This window comes from Phascolarctos cinereus, unplaced genomic scaffold (assembly GCF_003287225.1).
Source record: "Phascolarctos cinereus isolate Bilbo 61053 unplaced genomic scaffold, phaCin_HiC Scaffold_5;HRSCAF=322, whole genome shotgun sequence".
Taxonomy (NCBI): Eukaryota; Metazoa; Chordata; class Mammalia; order Diprotodontia; family Phascolarctidae; genus Phascolarctos; species Phascolarctos cinereus.
Window position 1 is genome coordinate 243,475,313 of NW_027555958.1, and position 25,766 is coordinate 243,501,078.

Below are 25,766 nucleotides of genomic sequence, written 5' to 3' on the forward strand. Positions count from 1 at the left end.
TTAAAGATTTTCAGGACTTTTCTTCTTTTGGGGAATGGATGGGGGGCTGTGGTGAAGCTATGTAATGGGGGCCTGGCTTATGTAGGGACTGATAAGAGCATGTTTATATTCTGCTATATTATTTATTTATTTTTTGGTTAGGCAATGGGGTTAAGTGACTTGCCCAGGGTCACACAGCTAGTAAGTGTCAAGTGTCTGAGGCTGGATTTGAACTCAGGTCCTTCTGACTCTAGGATCAGTGCTCTATCCACTGCACCACCTAGCTGTACCAAAACAGAAGTAATTTTTTTTGAGACAATGGGAGTTAAGTGACTTGCCCAAGGTCATACAGCTAATATGTGTCTGAGGTTAGATTTGAACTCAGGTCCTTCTGACTTTCCAGGGCCAGTGCTCTATCTACCTACCCCACCACCTAGCTGCTCCTTGCTATAGAATTTAAAGAATCTCTTTTGCGGGGAAGGAGATCCTTACTTCTGATTTCATTAATGTAGGTAACTGTTGGTGAGGAAAGTTCCTCTACCGATGTAGATTAGTTAGTCTTAATAGCATAACAACAACAAAAATATATTAAATGTGTGTTTGCTGTGTGTCAGGCAATGTAAGCACCCGGGGGACAAAGAAAGGCAAAAGACAGTCCCTGCTCTCAAGGAGAGCCAACATGCAAGAACTATTTACAGAAAAGCTATATACAGGATAAATTGGAAATAATTGGAAGGCACTAGAATTAGGAGAGGTCAGGAAAGGCTTTCCAGAGAAGGTAGGATTTTAGCTGAGACTGTAAGAAAGCCAGGGAGGCTAGGAGGGGGAGATGAGGAGGGAGAGCATTTCAGCACTGGATTGAAGAGTACGAGTGTGTGTGTGTGTGTGAGTGTGTGCATGTGTGTGTGCATGTGTGTGTGTGAGACATGAGAAAACTGCACAGGTGATGGGACGGAGAGGTTATGAAGAGCTTTAAAAGTTAAACACAAGATTTTATGAGTGATCCTAGAAGTGAAAGGGAGCCCCTGGAGTCTTTCAATAACTTGTATTTTTAAAGAGCTGCCTCGTCTAGCCTAACTTTTGGACTAGTGCTTGTTCTATGTATGTTTGTATGTTTACATGTATGTATGTATGTATGTATGTATGCATGCATGTATCAATGTATCTAAGTATCCATCCGTCCATCTATCTATCTATCTCTCTCTCTCTCTCTCTCTCTCTCTCTCTCTCTCTATCTATCTATCATCTATCTATCTATCTATCTAGTACTATACCACCTAACAGCGAAGTAGTAAACAGAGACTCAGAATTTGAGCCTAGGTCCTCAAACACCAAATTCCAAGACTTAATTTTTTTCTTACTGTACCATAGTATCATTTAACCTTTCTGAGACTCAGTTTTCTCATCTGTGACTTGAGGATAGTAAAAACACCTACCTCAAAGGCTTGTGAAGCTCAAATGAGATAATGCATGTAAGCAATTTGTGAACCTTAAAGTGCTATATAAATGTTAGCTATTTTATTATTGTTATTCATATTGGGTACTGAGAGGACTGGTATGAATAGAGTATGTGTGCATGTGTGTATATGTGTATAACAGACATGGCCAGAGCAACAGGAAGAACATGGGGCTTTTCTGAGAAGTCTTGGTGGAGTTGGACATTCAAGTTCAGCTGTCTTTCACAATCTCCTGTTACTCTGAGTATCATGTTAACCTGGCTTGTATTGCTGATGGGGATCCTGAAATTCAGGAGTAGAGCGGAGGTGGGAGAGCTTTTCCTGATCTTTCTAGTGGATGATATTCTCTCTCTTTCTCTCCTAAAATTATCTTGTTTGCATTAGATTGTTTCTTTCTTTTTTTTATTTTTTATTTTTGGTTGGGCAATGGGGGTTAAGTGACTTGCCCAGGGTCACACAGTAAGTGTTATGTGTCTGAGGCCAGATTTGAACTCAGGTCCTACTGAATTCAGGGCCAGTGCTCTATCCATTGCACCGCCCAGCTGCCCCTTACTTGATTGTTTCTATAGAAATGTTTTATTCCCCCCCCCACTAGAATGTAAGCTGTCCGAGGGCAGGGACCTTTTTCAGGTCTGTTTTTGCACTAGACTTACTGCTCATATTACCCTGTCCGTGCACATCTCAGGCAAAGTGCCCTGCTTGTTCCCTGTGCTCAGTCTTCCATCTCCCCTCTCCTTTTGCATAGCCAGTTTCTTGTGCTTAAAATGTTCATCATCTCTTAGAATCTTTAGCTTCCTTCAGGGCTCAATTCAGGTGCTACCTTATGGGGGGAGCCATTCTTGATTAAAGTCATTAATGATTTGTGTTTTGTATAAGCTTCTTCAGGGCAGGAATTGTTTTCATTATCCCCAACTCCCTTGCACAGTACCTGGCACATAGTAGGAGCTTAATAAATGCTTGTTGGATTTTTCTGACTTACTGAGTGGCAGGAGATACTAGGATAAGCCCAGAGATCTTCAGGTGGGATGGGAAGAAAACAGAGCCTATGGAGGGGCCACAGGTAGGGATGATGTTGGGTGTCTCTACACACCCATGTTTCAAGGTTTATCTGAGGGAGGTGATGGGAGTTGGAGAGAGGTCATGAGCTGGGTGGTCAGGTTCAGAGTTAAGGCCCCTCTCTCTAGCCTCTGGAGTTAGTAGTTATCTCTCTGTGTCCCCCCAGATCCCTCAGATCAGCTACGCGTCCACAGCTCCTGACCTGAGTGACAACAGCCGTTATGACTTCTTCTCCCGGGTGGTGCCCTCGGACACATACCAGGCTCAGGCCATGGTGGACATCGTCCGTGCGCTCAAGTGGAACTACGTGTCCACGCTGGCCTCAGAGGGCAGCTATGGCGAGAGCGGGGTGGAGGCCTTCATCCAGAAGTCCCGTGAGGATGGTGAGCTGGTTGTCCCATGGGTGTGTGTGTCTGTATCTATGTGTGTTTGGGGGTGGGTACTTGGGGTGGAGGTAAGAACTTGGGGTAGAACGTCCAGTGTGGTTAAAATCTCATCGTCTGTGGGTGGACTTAAATCTCTTTCTTGTTCCTATGGTTTTTTGAGAGGCTTTTTGATAATATATTTATATATCATAATTAAATTCAAATACTCAGATGGTAAATTCCTTTGGAGGTGATCAAATCCAATCTACTCCTAATCAGGACCCTGCTCTAATTAATCCTGGATAAGATGATCATCCAATCTGCCCTCAAAATCCTCCAGTGATAGGGAAACTCACCACCTCTTGAAGCATTCCATTTCAACTTGGGGTCTCTCTAATTATTAGGATATATGTCCGTACATCAACCAATGTTTTGCCCTCTGGGGCCAAGCAGAACAAATTCAACCCTTCTTCCACAATGGTGGCCTGCTGAACACTTGAAAAGATCTAATTCTACTCCATCCCCAAGTCTTAAAATAGCTGACATTCTCTTAGAACTCATAAAATCTTCCATTTGGAAGTGACCATAGAAAAGGTTCAACCCCCCCTTTTTTGTATCACAGACCCCTTTTGACAGTCTAGTGAAGCCTATGGATCCTTTCTCAGAATGATGTTTTTAATGCATAAAATCAAATACATAGCATTACAAAGGAAACCAATACTAGCAAAACAGAGATATGATTATTTTTCCTTCTAAGTTCATGGCCCCCCACCTCTCACCCCCCAGTCAGACCTATAGGGTTCTGTGATCTCCAGGTCGAGAACCTTTGCCATAGATGTCTAGTTCAACCTCTTCTCCTCTTCCCCCAAGGAGTCTCTTTTACAACAGGTGGTCATCTCATTTCTGCTTGAATCCCTCCAATAACAGGGCATTCATTAAAGCCATCCATTTCATGATTGGAAAGCTCTGATCATTAGAAAGTTCTTTCCATTGGAGCCCAAGTCAGCTTCCTTGAACTTCCACATAAGGGTCCTTGTTTTGTTCTTGATAGCTCTTCAGATATTTGAAGACAGCTCTCATCTTCTCGCTTATAATGTTTCTCCTCCAGGCTAAATATTCCTTCAACCAGTCCTGGGATGACATGGCTTGGAGTCCTCTTACTAGTTTGACCATCTTTCCCTGGTTGCCATTTGCTTCTGAAATATGGCAGCCAGAACCGAACACATCACTCCAGATGTAGTCTGACTGGGGGCAGAGTGCAATGGGACTGTCAGCTCCCAGGTTTTGTTCCATAAACCTCTATTAATGCAGTTTAATATCTCATAAGCTTCTTTAGCTACTGTGTCATATTGATGGTTCTTGTTGGCCGTGCAGTCCATCCCATGCTTTCTTCAACCAGAGCTTTTACACATGAACAGAGAAGCAAGCTGACGTTCTGAGGCCCCAGTTGTTTTTCACATAAGTTTCTGTCCTCTCAGACATGGAATGGAGGAAAGGAAAAGGTTAAGCTTCTTGAAGGCAGGTACTCTCCTCTATTTTTTTGACTCTTTTTGTATCCCCAGCACTTAGCTCAGTGACTGGCACATAGCAGACACTTAATAAATGCTTATGGATTGATTGAAGGTCAAGGGTGGATGATGGTGTTGATTGAGATGTATTTAGGGCTGCTAGGGGGATGACTTTTGTGGATGTGATGAATGAGCAACTAGCTTGGGTGTATAAGTGGATGTGGGATTGGGGTAGGGGAGAGAACACGCATTTATTAAGCACCTACTATACATAAGACACTGTGCTAAGTGCTTTACAAACACTATCTCATTCGATCCTAACAATAACCCTATGAAATAGGTGCTATTATTATCCCCATTTTACAGTTGAGGAAACTGAGACAGGCAGAGGTTAAGTGACTTGCCCAGGGTCACACAGCTAGTAAATGTGTAAAGTCATATTTGAACTCAGGTCTTCCTGACTTTAGAACCAACACTTTTATCCACTGTGTCACCTAACTGGGAAGAACAGAGTAACAGATGAATTTGGCAAATGGAAAGCTTGGAGGAAGGAGAGAAGCCATCCCTACAATGATAGCCATGGGACAGTTTCTCTCTGTTTTTGTGATTAGATTTGAGGGATTTTGGGAAAGACCCACTCCCCACCTGTTTCAATGCCTGTAATTTCATCATTACAATCACCAACCCTGAATCACAGAATGTTAGAGTTGGAAGAAACTTAGGACACCATCTAATTGAACCCCCTTCATGATGAGACTAGAGTGCAGAGATGTTAATCGATATGTCCAAGGACACACAGTGACTTAGTGGCAGAGGCAGGATTTGAACCTAGCTCCTTTGATTCCAAGAGCAGTGTGGTTTCCATGGTCTTAGGAGGCCTCCACACTTTGGGTTAAGGCATTGTTGTAAGAAGGACTCTCCTGTGTGTTACTCAGTAGGGGTTTCAGGTTAACCCATTCATTAATCTAGCAGGACTCTGAAGGAATGAGGCAGGGGATAGATAAGTTTTGATGGGGGTTGGGGGGAGGAAAGGAAATAAAGGAGTAAAATAGGAAGGGACCAGCTACATTAAGGTACTCTAAGAAATGTGGGATAGTATCAAGACAATGCTGTGGAAAAAAACATTGCTGTGGGAGTCATGAGACCTGGGTTTGAAGGCTGCTGCTTACCATGTGACATTGGCATTTCTGGGCCTCAGTTTCCTCTCTGTAAAATGAGGGGGTTGGACTCTACAGCCTTAAAAAACCCTTCTTGGGGCAGCTAGGTGGTGCAGTGGATAGAGCACTGGCCCTGGATTCAGGAGGACCTGAGTTCAAATCCAGCCTCAGACACATAACATTTACTAGCTGTGTGGTTCTGGGCAAGTCACTTAACCCCAGTTGCGTCACAAAACAAACAAACAAACAAACAAAAAAAACCCCTTCTGGCTCTGCCATCTTGTGTTTCTATGTGGTTCTAGGGCACTGGGTGCCAGGGGATGAAACCCTGAAGCCTAATTTAGTTTCTTACAGTTTTTCCCAAGGAAAGTCTTCCAGCATTATTATCCAACAGGCTAGATGCTAGAGGAAGGGAAGAGGGGTTTGTCTGGAGTCCACAAGCCATGCTGGAGGGAGAGGGGGCAGGGGCTGGCCTGATATGGCAGAATTCTCCCTCCCCCCATCCCATTTCCTGCCCCTTCACACTCCCAGCAATGCTGACTAACCCTCTCCCTCCTCCCAGCCTCCCTGCCCTAGCCTCCCGACAGCTGATGCTCAGGTCTCTAAATAGCTTAATGTATGCTTCCCCGACCTTGCACTAACGTCTCTCTATATATTTATACCTTCAAGCCCAGGATTATAATTGCTTTTCATAAGGACCACATAGTGTCCAAATGCTGGCCGTTGGTAATACCCTGCAGGCCTAATCCTGCTATAAATCTCACATAAGCCCTTTTAATTGTATAGTTGAAGCAGCCTCTGGTTCCTGCAATGAGGCTGGAGGGAGACCAGGAAGTGGGGCAGTGCTGATGGATGGGCCCGGTTCCCTGCCTTCCCAGCTGAGGCCCTGGAAGGGGGAGCAGAGGGAAAGACAAATCTTGACTTCCCCTCCTCTCTCTCTGGGCCATTTCTCTCTTCCTGAGGCCTACCTGTCTGGAAGGTGGGGGCCCAAGCAGTGAAAGAGACAGATAAAGCAGATCAGGGGTGTATATGTATGTTTCGTGTGTGTGTGTGTGTGTGTGTGTGTGTGTGTGTGTGTGTGTGTGTACACGTGTGTGCTCATACTTCCTGGGCTCTACTGGATAACTGTGGACTAGACCCCCTACCCCTCAATCTGCCTGAGGCTGGGGGAGACCAGGGTCTCTTCATCTCCCGTCCCTTCTCCACCTGAGCTGGCCCAGAGCCAGGCAGCAGCCCTCTCCCCTGCCTTGTGCCCGGGCTGTGCCCTCCTTGAGTAAACAACGAGCCAATTACCACAGCCCCCAGCCTGTTAAATGAAATTTGATGCGGGGGAGGGGGGGGTGGAGAACGGCTTTAACCCAAGTGAAAGACAGAAAGAGAAAAACTGCTGCTCTCTAGATCTCCAAATTGAAATCTGAATTGAGTGGCCGGTAGAAAGGGCTGATGTACCTTGTAGCCTAATCCCTCCGAAAGATTAAAGATGTCTTTGGCCCGTATATTGTATTGATTCATCTTCTGAAATATAAATCTTCTGTGAACCTCCTGGCACCCGGAGCAGCAAGCAGCATTGAGGAGCTGCAGCTGGAGTTGGGTGGCGGTGAGGAGTGGGGTGGAGGGAGAGGAAGGGACGAATGCTCACTGCCCTGAGGATGAGCAGGGCCAGCCTAATGAGCGGGGGCAGCTGGCTTGGGGGCCTTCTGTCACTGCCCTGGGCTGAGGAGCTGGCTCCTGGCTTGTGAAGGAATGAACTGCTGCCTGGGGGGAGAAGAGGGGAAGAGAGAGAAGGGGAGGTGGAGAGGAAAGAGGGAGGGGGGAGAAAGAAGGGGGGGGATGGAGAGGAGAGAGGGGAGAAAGGGGAAGAGGGGGGAGAAAGAGAAGGGGGATGCAGAAGAGAGGAAGGGAAAGGGGGGAAGGGAGGGGGAGAGATGGTAGGGGGCAGTGAGGAGAGAGAGAGAGAGAGAGAGAGAGAGAGAGAGAGAGAGAGAGAGAGAGAGAGAGAGAGAGAGAGAGAGGAGGGTGGGGAGAGAGGAACAGGAGAGAGGGAGAGGGAGAGGGAAAAAGTACAAGCTTAGCTCCCAAAGGGTAGAATCACCCTTTGGTTAGCCTTGGTTGAACCTTCTCTCATTCAAATTAGGGGAAGAGAGAGAGGGGATTATGTTACACATGAGAGTCTAGAAGAACTAGGAGGAAATCCCATGAACCCACAAGAGTTGTAAAGAGATTGGTGGCAGCTAAAAGGAGAGTCTGATTCCCCAGCAGGTCTGTGATCCTTGCCTAGCACATGTATTGAAAAGAAATTTCCCTGGGTTCGAGTCTTGGATCTGGACTCTATTGCCTATGTATCTTTGGGTGAATCCCTTCATCTCTCTGGGCCTCGGTTCCCCCTCTTTAAACTGAGAGTAAAGATCTGGAGTGCCAAGCGCTGTGCTAAGTAAGTGTTGGGCACACAGCTTTTAAAAGTGAGGCAGTCCCTACTCTCAAGGTGTTCCCACTCTAATTGGGGGAGATAACTCAGAAGAAAGCTAGCTGCCAGGCAGATGAAAAGTCCTGGAAAGCCTGAGTGCAGCCCTGGGCAAATGGCAAGTCTCAGGGGTACTTAGGTTACCTAAGTAGACCAGATGACAGTGCTGCTAGACTGTGGAGCCTGAAGGCAGGGCAGATGGTGAGGCCTGTTGGTCCTCCAGCTCACTGAAAGCCGTGGAGTTGTTGACTTGCATCCCTTTGTGAGCAGTCAAGCAGCTCAGGTAAAGGAGGAAGGCAAAGGGGAGGGTGCTCCCAATGGTGGCAGTGTCTCTCTGGATGGGTTCAGAGATGGGAAGAAGGCAGTTCTCCAGGCTCCTTCCTCATTCTGACATTTTGTGTTGCAAGAGCCTTTCCAGCTCTGATAGTCCAAGCTTTGTTTTCTGACAGTCTAAGCTCTAAGGTGGGAAGCTAGGTAGTGCAGTGGATAGAGCACTGCCGCCTGGAGTCGGAGAAGAGCTGAGTTCAAATTGAGCCTCAGATGCTTACTGTGTCTGATGTGTGACTCTAGGCAAGTCACCTGACCCCGTTTGCCTCAGTTCCCTCATCTGTAAAATGATCTCGAGAAGGAAATGGCAAACCACTCCAGTATCTTTGCCAAGAAAACGCCAAAAAGGGTCACAAAGAGTTGGATGTGGCTGAAACGATTGAATGCCAACACACCTCCAAAGGTTCATTCTAGCTCTGAACTAGAGCTAGTTCTAAAGTTCTAGCTCTAGTGTTCTAACTAGTTCTAGTTAGTTCTAACATTCTTTCCAGCTGCTATTCCAAGCTTTGCTTTCTGACATTCTAAGTTCCAAACTCCCTTCTCTGGCATTTTATGTTCTGTGTTCTAGCATTCACTGTTCTAAAGTTCTTTCCATATCTGTCATTTTTTGATAACATAGACTGTGCTGGGTGGTGTTCAGTGATTATCCTTTCCTCCTGATATATCTTTCTTAAAATAAATGTTTTGTTGATAACTTTTTTCTTTACATCTCTGTCATTTCATCTCTCTTGCTTCTCCCCCATCCCCAACTGACCTCTTTCTCTTGGCAAAGAAAAACAAACAAAAGTTCAAATCAGGGACCACATTCTGGCCTTGTATACAATAGTCTGTCCCAGTAGTGCCCCACCTCTTTGCCATGAAGGAGGAGGTAGGTTTCTTTTTCTGTCTTCCAGGACCATTGCTAGTTTTTCTTTTTAAATTTGTATTTCTGTCTCCTGTTTTTACATCTCTTTCATCTCCAAATACATCCCTTCCCTCTCCCTATAACAAAATACAAAAAGAAAAAGAAAAAGAAAAGAAAAAAAATCAGCTTTGCAAAGCTAACCAGCATGTCAGAATTTGACTGCACATGCAACATTCCCCTTCCATAGCCTCCCACCTCTCCAATGAAGAGGAGGTGAATTCTTTTCGAGTCTTCCTCAGGGCCAGGCATGATAATTATAATTAAACTTCATTCAGTTTCAGGTAGGTGATACAGTAGATAGAGTGCTGGGCCTGGAGTCAGGAGGACTTGAACTCAAATTTTACTTCTGATTTCTAATTTCTTGTTGAAAACCTCCAATGTGAAGCAACCCACTTCCTTTCAAGGCAAGCCATTCCACTTTTAGACAGCTCTAATTTTTAGGAAGGTTTTCCTGACTTTAAGCCTACATTTTCCTCCTTTGCTGCTTCAAAGCATTGCTTCTAGTTCCATCTTCTGGAACCAAACAGAACAAATCTAATCCTTTCTCTATGTCTCAGCCCTTCAAATACTTGAAAATATCTATCATGTTGCCCTTGAGTTTGCCCCTCTCCAGATTGAACCCCCCATTTTTTCCCAATTGATTCTCATATGATGTGGACGTGACTCTTCGCCACTACCAAATTATTTAACCTCTGTTTACCTTAGTTTCCTCAACTGTAAAATGGGGGTAATTATAGCACCTACCTTCTAGGGTTGTGAGGATCAAATGAGACAATATTTGTAAAATGCTTAGAACAATGTCTGGCACATAGTAGGCATAATATGTGATATGATATAATAGGATATGATATAACACATCTATGAAGATATATATATATAGTATATATGAAGATATATAGTATATGTATATGTGCATATATATATATATATATAGCTTATTATGTATAAATGATTATTCTCTTTTTTTGTTCCATTTACATTTCATGGCCATTGTAGCTGACACATAGTAGGTGCTTAATAAATGCCTGTTGATTGGTTGGTTAATCAGTTGTATATGTTATACTCGATGCTTATTGATTGTATATTGTTTCCCAGTTGTGCTCGCTTCACTTTGCATCAGTTGATATAAATCTTATATGCTTCTCTGTATTCTTCATATTAGTCATTTCTTATGAAATAGTAACATTCCATTGGATTCTTTACCATCTTTATTGTCTTTTTAGTCACTTATGGTTGGACTTCCCTTTCTGATTGATTCTTAACGGGTCCCCCGTACCCGAACACTACAGCCTTATTTTCCAGCTTGGTGGGTAGCAGTGAGGGATTGCTCTTGCTTTCATAAGCATCAAGATGGAGTGTTCATGTATTTAATCTGGGCTTCCTACCAACCCTGTGAAGTAGGGTCTAGAATGGAAACCTGTTCAGATACCCAAGTTCAATTCTCTTCCCATCATGTGACAAGAGTATGTATCATACAGGTGTATCATAGAATATCACCTCCTTTTCACATGTATACTGGGTGTCACATTGCTTGCTTTTTCAGTGAGTGGGGGAGGATAGGAGGGAAGGAGAGAATTTGGAACTCAAAATTAAAAAAAAGATTAAAAATAAGAAAGAATATTACCTCCTTGAAGTCAGGGGTTTGTTCATTTTTGTCATTGCATCCCTTAGTGCCTGTCATGGTGTATGGCACATGGGAGATGCCTGTGTTGATCAACCATATTATCCTGGCACTGAAGGCCTATCTGGGTCTTAGAGTGGGGTCATTGTTGGGATGGGTAGTTAGGTGGCACAGTAGAAGAGGCCTGGAGTTAGGAAGACTCCTTTTTCTGAGTTCAGATGTGGCCTCAGACACTTTCTAGCTGTGTGAATCTGGGCAAGTCACTTAACCCTGTTTGCCTCAGTTTCCTCATCTGTAAAATGAGCTGGAGAAGGAAACGGCAAATCACTCCATTATCTATGCCAAGAAAACCCTAAATGGGGTCAGGAAGAGTTGGACAAAAGTGAAATAACTGAACAACAACAAAAATACCACCAATTGTTGGGATCAAGATGGTGGCACTACAGAGGGTAAAGGATGCAGAGGAGCTGCATATCAGTTTATTCATTAATTCATCTGGTTGTTATTAAGTGCTTGCCTCACGTTTGGTGTTGTAGTAGGTGCTATATAAGTGAGACAATGATATTCCTGTTCTCAAGCAGCCAACGGTCTCAATAAGCGAAGCTCACCTTCATTAATACAGCACTTCTATAACTACATAGCCCTTTCACGTCTGTTATCTCACTTAATATAGACAGAGGAGTGAGACTCACTCGGGATTATTACACTCGTTTCACAGATCATGAAACTGAGCCCCGGAGAGGTATAGACAGTTGACCATAAGGCCTGTTGGTTAGTAAGTGGCAAAGCCAGAACTGAGGTTTCTTGACTCCTGTCCCAGAGGGTTTGAGTTCCTCTGCCAACACCAGGCAGCAGGTGAGGCCCATCTTGTCTGAGAGGAGCAGGCAGTAAGTGCTCAGAAGGCTCTGTTCAGTCCTCACTCCTGTCTAGGGCTAGACTTTTGTCTTTTGGGTAACTTGATTGGGGGAGGACTCAGAAGATTTCTGTCATTGATGGATCTTGGCATCCAGAGATCTGGAGGGACTGGTCACTGAATGGGATTAGGATGATGATAACTAATATTTATATAAAACTTTAAACTGTGCAAAGTACTTTATATACATTATCAAACTTGATCTTCAAATTGAAATAGATGAAGGATAGGATTTGGATTCAGAAGACCTGGTTTTAAATCTTTCCTTTGCTACCTGTGTGTCACCTCGAGTAAGTCACTTTTGCTTTAGAGAGGGCCTCAGTTACCTCATCTGTAAAATGAGGGAGTTAGTCCAGATGACCTCTGAGGTCCCTTCTCCCTCTCACCTATGCATTTGTCAATCCTGTGAAGAAAGTGATATTATCACCCCCATTTTATAGATGTGGAAACTGAGGCTCAAAGAGTCACGTAGTCAGCAAACATGAGAAGCAAGATGTGAACCTAGGTCTTCCTGACTCTTAAGTTCATTGCTTTATTGCACTATGTTTCTACTGGAGTTGTATAGCTTAAATATGATTCATTAAATGAGCTTTGAGTTTTAAAGACCATCCACTAAGAGGTGGGGTGGTAGAAAGGGCGGTGGATCTTAGGACACACATTCGAATGTTGTCTCTGTCACTTCACTATGACTCAGGAAAGTCATTTAGCTTCTTTAGGCCTCAGTTTCCTTATCTGTAAAATGAGGGGGTTGGCTAGATGGCCTCTGAGCTCTAAATGTATGATCCTAGGAATCAACAGGGAGTTGTGTCAGCTCTTCCCTCCTTTACGCTCCTGTGTCCCCAGTTTCAAGGTGTGGCCTGCAGATGAGAAGTAGTGTCCTTGGCCTTCAGCATCCCAGAAAGGAATTCTCATTAGTCACCCTAGGGTCTCTTAGTAAGAACCCTGGATCTGGGGTCAGGAGATCCATCATGAACTATTTTTTGACATTAGGCAAATCACTCTTCTGAGCCTTAGAGAGACCCCAGTTCTTCCTCCATAATAGAAGATATCAACCTCATTCCTCTTTCAGGACCTGAAGGATCTATAGTTATGTTGGAGTGGGTGCTCCCTACCCAGATCAAGATCTTAGCCCTTCTGTACCTTAGTAGACCATCTCAATAAGTTGCCATGAGCAAGAATTCCTCTCACTTGGTAGCCACAATCCCCCAGAAAGGGATGAGCTTTTCTGAATGTAGCTAGGCTGGTCCTTGGGTAATGGGCATATAGGATCATAGGCTCATAGAATTATAGATGTAGAACTGGAAGGGGCCACTGAATCCAACAGTGAGGAACCTGTGGCTAGGGAGGTCAAGTAATTTACCTAAGTCACACAAATAGTAAATGGCAGAGCCCAGGCCTGTAAGGCAGTGAGGTATAATGAAAACATCACTGGTTGAGTAGTCAGAAGACCTGCGTTTAGATACCAACTCTAATGCTTACGACCTGTGTGACCTTGGGCTAGTCATTCAGACTCTCTGGACCTTACTTTCCTTACTTGTAAGATGAAGAGTTGGACCAGAGGCCTTGAGGTCCATTTTAGCTCTAGATTTATAAGCTTGTAATCCAGCTCAAAGTCCTTCTAGATTGGTAGGTCCAGACAGAACTCATGTAGCCCAAAGTCAGTTAATAGTCAAGAGACATTTATTAAGCATCTGCTATGTGTAGGCATTGTGTTAAGCTTTGGAGTCACCTCCAATCAATCATAGAGCATTTATTAAGCACTTAAATGTGCCAGGCACTGTGCTAAATGCTGGGGGTACAAATAAAGTGCTAGCAGTCCCTGCCTTCAAGGAATTCACAGTCTAATGGCAGAGGGGTACATGTACATACACATGTATATACATATATATCTATATGCATATATGTATATTTACAAGATACAGAATAGGTTCAAGATAACCTTAGAAGAGAAAGTATCAGCAGTTGATGGGACCCAGAAAGTGAAAGAAGCCAGGGATTCTAAGAGGTAGAGGTGAGGAGGATGAACATTCTGGGCATGGAGACATGCCACAATGGCTCAGCCTCTGTACCACAAGGAGGCATGTGAAAAGGACTTTGGTGGAGGGCCACTTTCCCTGAAATTATCTTGTATCTGTTTTATGTCTAGTGTATACTTATAATAATAAAAATAATAGCTAGCATTTTTATAGCGCTTAAAGGTTTTCAAAGCACTTTGTAAACATCTGATTTTATACTTGCAATGACTCTGGGGAGTATATATTTGGGCAGCTAGGTTTTGCAATGGATAGATCACTGGAGCTTGAATTGGTAGTTCAAATGCTACCTCAGACACATGCTAGCTTAGTTATGTGACCCCTGGGCAAGTCCTTTAATTGCTATCTGACTTTGTTTCCTCATCTGTCAAATGCAGGTACCTATGTGTTCTTTTTGGCCCTAGAAGGCAGATCCCGGGAGAAATGGGTGGCAGATGTAAAGATGCCAGTTTAGACTTGATGACAGGAAGAAAAAACCCCCGAACAACTTCCTAGCAATTAAAGCTGTCCAAAGTAGGATAACATGCCTATTAAGAGGTGGTGGGTTTCCCTTCCTTGGAAGTCTTCAAGCAGATGCAGAATGATTACTTGTCGGGTACATTTTCTCAAGGATTCATTTCAAGTGTGAGTTGTAGTAGATGGCTGATGAGGTCATTCCAATTGTGAAATACTATAATTTTGAGATGTTATGAGTGTCTCCTTGCAAGGGAGCTCCTGGCATGGTGCATCTCCATTCCCCAGCGTCTACTGGGAGCAGCCTACCAGGGGGAGACAAGCATTGTCTTTTCTTCTGGGGCCATTACTCTGTGATATATTAACTGTGATTGGTATTTGGCCAGAGGGCCAAGTCATGGGAGGCATTGCAGAGCATGATCAGCCAGTGAGGCTTAATTGTACATCATCAGATGCCACAAGGCAGCTGACTCAAGGACCCCAGGGCAGCTGATCCTGCCATCTGGCTGGGTTAGAGGCCAATAAAAACCTCTAGGAGGTTGGGTTGGTGACATATCCCCAAGTGAGAGTCCCAGCCCACAAGGGTTAGGGTAGGGTGATCTGAGGTCTCCCTGTCTTGGGATACACATTCGATTGGGGTTATCAGTCAGGGTTCCAGGACAAAAGTCTTAGATTCGGAATCAGAGGATCTGGGTTTGAATGGGTTTGGCTGCTAATTTGTCTTTCCAGCATAGTGGAGACAGGATTTGGGTTAAAATCCTCCTATGGCTGCTACTTACCACTTGAGTGACCCTGGGAAAATTTCTTAATTTCTTTGGGTCTCAGTTTTCTCCTTTTCTTTTTGGGTTGTATTCCCTAGATGATCTCCCAGGTCTCTGCCAGCTCCAAATCTATGATGCTAAGTATAGCATGGTGCTGCTCGCATGGTAGGCATATAATATACATAAGCTATATAATACAAGCTAATTGAAGGCAGGGACTATTTTTGCCTTTCTTTGTATCCATAGTGCTTGGCACACAGTAAGCAATTAATAAATGCTTGTTGATTGATTTGGCCCTTAATAAACATATATTGAATGAATTCCCTCTCTGAGTCTGTGTTTCCCCAGGTATACTAGGTCCTAGGTCTTCTCTCTTCCTTCCACCTTCTCTTGGTCTAGTGCAAAAATTTTGGGTCAGAGACTTGGGTTCCAATCCTGGTGATGCCACTTATATTAGATGACCTTGGATAGTCATTTCATTTCTCTGCCCTCTATAAAATGAGGGGGTTGGACTTCATGGATTCTTAGGTCCCTTCCAGCTATAATGCTATGATCCTATAATCCCTAAATGGCAAAAACTGGAGTCAGAAGTCCTGGATTTGAATCCCAACTTTGCTCTTACCCCTTGCTTCAGGAAAGTCCTCTAGGAACTCTGCATCTCAGAATACCCTTGTGCGATGGTTAATGGTCTCTAAGGTTTAAATGCTATGATACCTGCTCATTAGGGAGGGGGAAGGGGATGTTTCCTGGGGAGGTGGTGGTGAGGTTTGACCATGGGGTGGAACAGGTCTGTACATGTATCTTTGTAAGCTCAGACAGGCACAGAGCTTGGTTGTAATTATGTTCAGATGTATAAGAGCAAAGACCCAGGGAGCCAGGAAAGGCCTTTCTGTGTTATTGTCTGTTCTGAGCAGGACCTGGTTTCTGTATAACTAGATCAGGTGGCTGCCTCCCTTGTAGGATTTCAGGAGCTGGCCAGGCCTGTTTGCTATCTGAGTCCTAGGATGCCTTGAACATAGAATACATACAGCCTTCTATCCTACAGTGAGAAAGGAGGTAAAAGATGAAGACATCCTTGGGAGAAGAAGACCTTGAGCCACAGAATGTTACAGCCAGAAGGAATTTCCCTTCTTTCTTTGATAGCTGAGGAAACTGAGGCCCAGGGCTGTCAGTTACCTTGCCCAGGGTGCACAGCTCATCAGTGACCAAGGCAGGACTAGAATCTGGGCCTCCTGTTTTCTTTTCTTTTTTTTAAAAATTTATTAATTTATTTTGATTTATCAACAATCACTTCCACATGCTTTTGAGTTTAAAATTTTTCTCCCCCTTCCTCCCCACCATCCTCCCCAAGACGGTGTACAATCTGATATAAACTATACATATACATTTCTATTAAACATATTTTCACATTAGTGAAGTTGTAAGTAAAAATTAGAACCAATAGGAGGAACCACCAGAAAGAGGAAACAAAACTCAAGAGAAGAGAAAAAAATAGCAATTCAACTTCCATAGTTCTTTCTTTGGATGTGGACAGCATTTTTCATCATTAGGCCTTTGGAGATGTCTTAGATCCTTGTATTTCTGGGAAGGGTTAAGTTTATCAATGGGCCTCCTCTTTTCCAATCTAATAATCTTCCCACTTACCTTCCTGCCTCTTCTAGAGATTGATAGCAGGGAGGCAGAAGGGAGAGAGCAGAGGGACCTCTAAGGTCCTTGGTCCTTTCTGAGCCCCGGTAAAGGTGGTAAGGGCTCAGGAAGAGGAGGCTGGGAGCAGACAAACTCACTTCCATTATCAGTCAGCCAGTCAGTTAACAAGCATTTATTAAGCTATTACTGTGTGCCAGGACCTTTTGCTAGGGTCTAGCCCTGACTAAAAATGTATAGGCATACATGTGGTGTTTGTGCCCATCTGGGGTGCTTGTGTGCCCATGTAAGGCTGTCTATGTATATGTGCCTCTGTGTGGGTGTCCCTGCATGTGTTTGGGTATGTGCACACAGGCACAGGTGGCTTCCCTTGGCAGGATAAGCCTACCTCTATATGTCCAACTGTGACTGTGGCCTTAGGGCTGGGGCCAGATCTCTGGCTGTGGGTTGGCTTCCTTCTCCCCTGGGCCTCCTGGGTTGCCCCTGAAGGAAAGGAAGGAGTGTGGGAGCCCTTGCTGGGATAGGAGGGCAGCTGTAGGGCTCAGTGCCAGCACCCTAGTCTCCTGATTAAACATTAAGAGCTATATCCCTGTCAGGGTGATAATGTGAATCATGGGGGAATGGATGACAGAAGGGGGACATAGCCCCAGAGAGATCCAGAGAGAGAGCACATCAGAGGAAAATGCACACTTTCCCTTGCTGTAACTTGAACAGATTTGTGAGATCTCTTACCTACTTTTTTCAGCATTGTGTGGCCTAATTTTTCAGGTTATCTCTGGGTTTGTAGCCCATCTCTGGGCCAGCATTGGGGTGTGTGTGTTGTGTGTGTGTGTGTGTGTGTGTGTGTGTGTGTGTAGATAGATAGATATAGATATATAAAAAATTTTTTTAACATAGAATTCCCGGCTGAGGTTCTGGTGAGGCTGGTGGACAGCTCACAGGAATTGCAGATTTAGAGCCTGAAGGGACATTGGAAGCCCTTTATTTTACAGATAAGGGACTTGTGGTATAGCTGAGATTGGAATTAATGTACTCTGATTCCAAATCTAGCTGCTTTATCTAAGCAACAGTGTGGCCTAGTGGGAAGAGTCCCAAAGAAGTAAGTCAGGAGACCCCGGTTCAGATCTTACTGTAAACATTAGCTATGTCATTGTTGGCCAGTCTTTTCTTTAAGTCTTAATTTCCTTATCTCTAAGATAAGGGATAATAATTCTTGCCCTGCCTTTCTCTTGGGGCTGTTGGGAAGACAAAGCAATAATAGATGCAAAGTGCTTTGTAACCATAAATCTTTATCTCAGTCTCTCTCCTCTTTCCCCTCTCCCTCCTCTTTTTTTTTTTTTTTGGTGAGGCAATGGGGGTTAAGTGACTTGCCCAGGGTTGCACAGCTAGTAAGTATCAAGTGTCTGAGGTTGGATTTGAACTCAGGTCCTCCTGACTCCAAGGCTGGAGCTCTAATCACTACGCTACCCAGCTGCCCCCCTCTTTCTTTCTCTTGTTCCTTCTCTCTCCTCTCTCTCCTCTCTTTCCAGACAGCAAGCTGTATGCTAAATATTAATATATTATATATAGATATTATATATAATATATAGATATATAGATAGAGGGAGAGAAGAGAGAGCTGTATGATATGTACATATACATGGATACATATATGTAAACATACTTGTATAAATATGGGTTTGTAAACACATAAACATGTGTATAAATATATATGTATATACATATATACACACATATACATGCAGATATTTACATCTGTCTCTATCACCCTCTGTTTTCCACCTATTAAAATCCACCCCAATTTCAAACCCAGTTCAGGACACCTTCTCTGGTCACCTCAGCCCAGGAGATTTCTCTTTCCCTTTGACCATCTCTAGCACTTCTCATGGGTAGCTCTCAGGGGACATAACCACATATCAGCTAGATTTCATTGTTCCTTGTGTTTCCAGCTAGATTGTTAGCTCCTTGAGGGGTGGGACTTTGCCTTATGCTTCTCTGCATTCTCCGCAAAGATTGATGCAGGTCTGGGCCCAGAATTCAGTAAATACCCACTGAATTGGATGGTTGAATGGGCCACACATGTTTATCAGTGGCTGCTTTGTACAACATGATGTTAGGCCTTGGGGGCGATATACAGTTTAGCTATGAGTGAGTGAATGGATGGATGTTGAGCCCTGGTGAGCATCCCTGGTGACTCACTGCCTGGCTCTCCTATCACTTGCATGGGAACTGTCCAGCTGGTCCCATCTCAGGTCCAATCAACAGTATCCAGTGGAATATCCTGGTCTGAGCATCCTCAAGAACAGAAGAGTTGTGGATTGGAGGAGGTGAGCATAAACAACAAGGTGACCTCTTCCCACTGCATCTCCATGGGGATGCCTCTCGATAGTATCCAAGCCCAGGGTGCACCAGGATTCTGTGACGGTGGGATGCACCATCACAGGTTCCTGCCTGTGAGTTATAGAATTTAGATTCACTGAACCATGGAGCCATTGCTATGTCAGAGCTGGAAGGGAACTCCAAGGGCTTCTGGTCCTACCCTGCTATAGCACCATTGACAAATGGCCATTCAGGCTCCACTTGAAGGCCTCTAATGATCAGGAGCCCAAGGTGGCCCCTTCCATTCCATATAGCTCTTACTGTTTAGGAGTCCAACTTACCTCCCCAACTTTTCCCCAGTGCTCCTAGTTCTAACCTCTGTGCCAAGCAGAGCAAATCAAATCCCTTATCTATTCAATAGTCCTTCATATACTCAAAGCCAGCTACCATTTCCTTTCTAAATCTTCTTTTCCCCAGGCATACAGCATTCTCAATTCCTTCAGTAAAGTGGTTTCAAGTCAGAATCCTAGAAAATTAGAGAAGACCTCAGAGGTCATCTAGTCAAACTTATTTGTGGGTGGGAATCCCTCCTATGAAACTCCCCAGAAATAATCATTCAACCTCCCTTTGAAGACTCCTAATGATGAGGAAGTCATTTTATCATGCATTATACTACAGGGTCTATGGTAATGCCTTCCTTTTCCCCTCCTTACCAGCTTCACACCTTTGGATGTGGGACTTATCCTTTTCCTTTCTTGGGTTTGTCTCCTATGTTAGAGCATAGAATTTTTGGGAAAGAAGAGACTAAATGGATTAGCCCAACTCCTTTATTTTATAGGTGAGAAGACTGGAGGCCAAGAGTAGACTGGATTTACCCATGGCCACAGAGTGCATTAGTGGCTGAGTCAGGACTCAACCCAAGGTCTCTAGTCCAGAATTCTTTGCTTCATGTTTTAGGATTGGAGATTTAGAGGGTAGTAGAGACCTCAAAAGTCATCTATCCAACTTCCTCATTTTACAGATAAGGAAACTGAGGCCTTGAGAGGTTAAGGGACATACCTAAAGTTACAGGTAGAAGGTATCAGAGTAACGATTTGAACCCAGGTCTTTTGACTCAAAATCCAATGTTACTTTTTTCTTCTGCTTGACAAGTTCAGATGACCACAGATGGCAAGAGGACTTGAACCCTCAAAAGTTATGAGGAATGAAACCCCCTCAAATGATTACAGTTTTGTTTTAGGTGAAAGTGGGAGGGGGAGGCAGTGAGATGAAGGAGGAAATAGCACTAGTCAGAGATCCTGCAACCTTGGCTTATCAAGGGGAATTTCCCAGCCTGCTTTGTGGGCAGGTTGGCTTATCCTACTGCCAGGAAGGAAGCTCCCTTTCCTAGTTTCCTCACCTGTTCCCACAGCTGCATAATTGGTATTCTGGAGATGGGCCTTTTTTTTTTTTAAATCAATCTGACCTCTAAGCAAAAGAGTTTCCCAAGTGGGAACCTCAAACTTTGCATTTAGATAGGACCTTCCATCAGAATGTGTCCCTGGCGGCACCCAGCAGAGCTTAATTAAAGGGGCAGCATGAGAGCAGTACCAGGAGTCGGGAGACTTGGGTTCCAGTCCCAGCTCTGACAATTTACTATCTATGTGACCTTGGGTAAGGTACCACAGTTTTTTAACCTGTAAAACAGAGTTTTTAATGCCCTGTCTCACTCAAAGGGATCGTTAAGGGGGACAATCCATTTGAGAAGCTAGGTTTAAAGTCAGGAAGCCCTGGGTTCTAATGTTTGCTTAAGCCACTTACTAAGCCATGTGACCTTGGGCATCTCTCTGTGGGCCTTGGTTTCCTCATCTGTAAAATAAGTGGGTTGCATTACATGATCTCTAAGGTCTCTCCCAGCTCTGAATAATTGAGCCTGTCAGCCTATAATCAACAGTCAGTCAACCAAGAAGCATTTATTAAGCATCAGATGCTGTAGTATATACAAAAGTGGGACAAGTCCCTGTCCTCAAGGAGCTTATGTTCCACTGCAAGGGAAATGTAATAGCTTATATTTCTATACAGTCCTCTTATACAAATCCAACTCAAATGCCACCTCTTCTATGAAGCCTTCTGGGATTCCTCCTCCTTGGTCAATCATTTTCCCTTGGACTTCACATAATGTTTTGTTTTGCCCCATCTCTAATGAATTTATAGATCACAGGATCATGGATTAACAGCCAAAAGAGAACTTTTAGGTCAATCTAGCCCAACGTCTTCATTTTACAGATGAGGAAATAGTTTCAGAAAGGTTTGACCTCACCCAGGGTCATACAGCTAATTAAGTGTCAAAGGTGGGATCAAGTATTTACAGTTATTTGTGTTTGTGACTTAACTCTATTGAACTTTAAGCTCCCTGAGGGCAAGAACCATTTTTTATTCATCCTTTGTCCTTATGTCCATACTAGGTGGCTAATAATTTTTTTAATGAATGCTTGTTGTTAAATATCTCATTCTAAGGTTTATAAAGCTCCTTCTTTGTAATAACCCTGTGAGATGGGTACTGCTGATTTTTGTTGTTCCTATTTTACAAATGGAAAAATTGAAGCTCAGATAGGTTGAGTGACTTCCATAAAATCTCACAGGTGATGTAAGTATTGGAGTGTGGTTTTGAACTCGACTTTCCTGACTCCAGGTCCAATATTCTTTGTGTGTTACATACAGGCGAACTAGACCTCTTATGAGCTTGTGGCCCTAGGACCAGGCACAGGAGGTGAGAGTGGAACCCATGCCCTTCTTTTTAGCATCTTCCAACCACCCCTGAAATATTCCAGCTTTTCTAAAGGGGTCCCTACCTCATGCATCTATCTCTCTAGTTCAAGAGCCAGTCTTCCCAACATACAGATGAACTAACTGAGTCTCAGAAAAGGGCACAGCAGTAGAGGAGTGAAAGTAGGCTGCCTTGGCCACCCATCTTGTGGGCAGAGGTCCCCCTAGTGCCCACCTCAAAATATCTTTTCCCTTTCTAACCCTTTCATCTCTACCACCCCTGCCCCCTACATCTCTCCCCCAAGTCTTGGGTCTACTCCCAGATATAGGAGCTACAGAGGACAAAGAAAATCCTTCTTTCCCCATTGCAGAAGATGTGAGGAGTTGGAACCCTGTCACTGTGCAACATTAGGGTGAAATGTGGCCCTGGGCTTTCTGTCATTTCCCCTGCTGCACTGTGTCTCACCTGGGCCTTCATCCTCAAAAGCTATAATAGTGGAGAGGAGTGCGGTTGGGGAGGGCAGATTTGCAGTACAGACTTTCTGACCTGGCACGAGCTTCCCAGATGCTTTGTCTGGATCTCTCCACATCTGACACCAATCAGTAGGCAAGTGCTGTTGTACCTACTGTGTGCCCAGGCCTGGCAGGGGGTTGGGGAAGGGTTGGATGGAGTAGACTGGAGGGAGGATACAGGAGAAGGAGCAGCTGGTGTGATCGGGTCTCTGCTCTCCAGGAGCTCACAGAGAAGACAAGGAGGCAGCAGCCCACAGTAAAAGGCAGTAATTATGAAGGCAATTCACGTTTGTCTTAAGGTTCCCAATATGCTTTATAAGCATTTTTCTCACTTGATGCTCATAAGCTTCTGCTGAGGTGGATGCTATTATTACCCCCATTTTGCAGATGATGACATTGAGGCTCAGAAAGGTTGAATAACTTGCTTATGGTCACATAGAAAGCTTATGTCTGGGTAGAGGTAGGGGAAGGGGATTCAGGGTCTTTCTGACTCTAGATCCCTCCTTCTATCTTCTAGGTCATATGGCCTTATAATAAAGTGGGAGTTTTGAGAAAGAGGAGATCACTGAGGGCTGAGGTGGTCAGGAAAGTCAAGGAGCCATGGCCTTGGAGTCCCAGGGCCTGGATTCCAGTCCTGGTTCTGCTCTGTACTAGCGATGAGACCTTGGGCAAGTCAGTTTCCTTCTCTGTAAAAGGATAGAATTGAACTAGATTTCTAAGATCTTTTCCAGAGCCAACTTCCGTAAGGTAGCATTCTATTAGATTGTGAGCTCCTTGAGGGCAAGAACTGTCTTTTGCCACTTTTTGTAGGCCCAATGCTTAGCACAGTGCCTGGTATGTAGTAAATGCTATATAAATGCTTATCATTATTAATCCCTAGCACTTAGCATAGTACCTTGCATATAGTAAGCACTAGATAAATGTTTGTTGTTGTTACCTCCAGCACTTAGTATAGTGCCTGGCATATAGTAGGCACTTAATAAATAAATGTTTGACTAATTATTATATATTGACAAGTGAGACTTTGAATTGAGCCTTGAACAAAAACAGGATTTAGACAAAGGGAGAAGGGGGGGGGTTGAGACAAGGCATTCTAGGCCAAAGGAAACACAACATAAATTAAAATACTTTCATGTGGCTCACATTTGAACATTTAGTACATTTGTAATACATTATCTATGTGTATAAAATACATACTACATATGTACAGCATGTGTGTGTGCAGCAACATGACGTAATGGCTATCGGCTGCTACTGCTGCTGCTGCAGACATAAAACTTAGATCCTTCTCTTGCCTGTATGACCACAGGCCGGTTGTTTAACCCCTTGGTGCCTCCAGGCAACTTTCCAAGACTATACGTTACAGACAAGTTAAAAGTTTGCAACGCTATAATTAAATTTCAGGTTGGACACTCCTCCCCTCCCTGCCCCAGTATACATTACATATACATTTATATATATGTACATATATGTGAATGTGTACATTCATTCCATTTAATTCTCATCATCCTATGAGATGGGGGAACTGAGGCCAGGAGAAGTGCCTTGTCCTCTGCTAGGAAGTACCAGAGCCAGACCTTGGACTCAGGGGCTGCTGGTCCCAGGTGCAAAGCCTTTTCCATCTACCCCAAGGTAGTCACCTCTGGGCAGATGTGGATGTGCACGAGGCATCAGTGGCAGTGAAAAGGCTGCTTCTGCCTGGAATAGAGGCCAAGCACTGGGGAGGATTAGAGGACAGATCAGCTTGGATAGGGAGCTCTCCACTAGCCTGGATATTTTTAGCCCTTACAGGCCAGTGCCTGTTGGCCTGTTTGGGTCATTATTCTGAGACATCCATGCCTGGCTGTTTCCATTTGCTCTGGCAGATCCCTGGCTGAGAGAACTGCCTAAGTTGTTTCAGTGAAATGAAGTTTATAAGAAGCCCCTGCTGCCCCTGCCTCGCATGAATGAATGAATGAGTGAGTGAGTGAGTGAATGAATGAATGGATGAATGAAAAGCATTTATTAAGTGTTTACTATGTGCCAAGCATAACTCTGGTGATACAAATACTAAAATCAAGACAGTTCTTGTCTTCAAGGAGGTTAGATTTTAATGAGGAGAGACTGCACAGACAGAGGAGTGGTGGCCAGATGTTTTGATCTGGGAAGTCACAAGGATGGTGAATGGAGCCTTAGGGGAATCTACTGATGCATTCCTTCCAGAAGCAATGATTTTATTGATTTGATTAAGTTTCCAAAGCATGGTTGGTTGATGTAGGTTGGCTAAATAGGATGGGCAATGTATTTGTGTTCACTTACCAATTAAGACAGCTCCACCCCCATTTTGGAGTTCCAAAGCTAAGTGGCATAACTTCTATGGGATGTGGTCTCTGGAAGTCCTGAGCTCCAGGGGGTGCTGCAGTAGGGTGGACAGTAAGATGACCAGGGTGGATGGAGGGATGGGGGGGTGAGTTCAAGCTGGAGCTCCAGGGAAGGAGAGGTCCATCTTTCTTTTGAGTGCCTACCTTGTGTCCAGGCCTCTGCTAGGTGCTAGGAAAAAAAAATCTCTTTTGCCTCAGCTAAAGATGACCTCATCCTCGTCTCCTGTAGCCTTATCTCCCTGGCATGTCAGCCCCTCTATCGTCTGGGCTGGGGGTGACCTTGGGCTCAGCGAGTGAGAGTAGTGGAGGGAAGGGGGGGTGCATCGTTCCCAGATGGTGTCTGTTATCTGAGTCATAAAGCAGATGGGCCCAGGAAGTCAATGAGAGAGTCGATAAGGAGCAGCTTGGAGACAATCGTTGTGGTCCCTCTTTCCACAGAGGATGCCGCCTTCACAGATAATCCTCTGAGTTAGAATAAGTTCATCCTTCCTTAGATAAACCGTCAACCTGCAAGAATGCATTGGACATCGGCGTGGGGCAGAGTCATAACTAGAGATTTTTGTATCTAGGACAGGTATGACAAACCAAGGTTGCAGTGAGTGTCATGAAAAGTGCTCTCGAATGAGGGGGTGGGCGCAATGGAACACTGTCATATAGAGGGGAGGCAGAGGCCTCAAGGTCACTGCTGGGGAGAACAAATGGGATGGGAAAGGGCTGGTGGGCTCAGCTAGCACCATCTCTAATCAGATTCCTGTTTTAACTAATCATTCTTGCTAACTAGGAGCTGGGCCAGGGGTGGGGAGCCTGTGGTTGAGGCCACATGTGGCCTTCTAGATCCTTAAGTGTGGCCTTTTGACTGAATCCAAATTTTACAAAACAAATCCTAAAGGGTTCTACAAAATTTGGATTCAGTCAAAAGGCCTCACCTAAGGATCTAGAAGGCCACAGGTTCCCCACACCTAAGCTAGGCTATGAAAAGGGGCCTTCTAAGCACACTGGGACAAAGCCACAGCTGCTCCACCCTCTGTGTGGGGAACATATATAACTACAAGACATGATCCCTGCCCTGGAGAGAGTCACAGTCTAATAATAATTATAGTAATTACTCATTTGTGTGGCATTTGTCTCTCAATAACCCTGTGAGGTAGGTAGTAACAGGTCCCTACTTTACAGAAGAGAAAGCTGAGTCT

General features: G+C 44.3%; 1 protein-coding gene across 1 annotated transcript in view; it reads left to right on the top strand.

Annotated features, from left to right (window-relative positions):
- GRM4 (glutamate metabotropic receptor 4) overlaps nucleotides 1-25,766 on the top strand; it is a 326,984-nt gene that overhangs the window by 140,141 nt on the left and 161,077 nt on the right. The window contains 1 exon segment of the mRNA XM_020999609.2: nucleotides 2,659-2,875. Within this exon segment, the coding sequence (XP_020855268.2) occupies nucleotides 2,659-2,875 (217 nt within the window).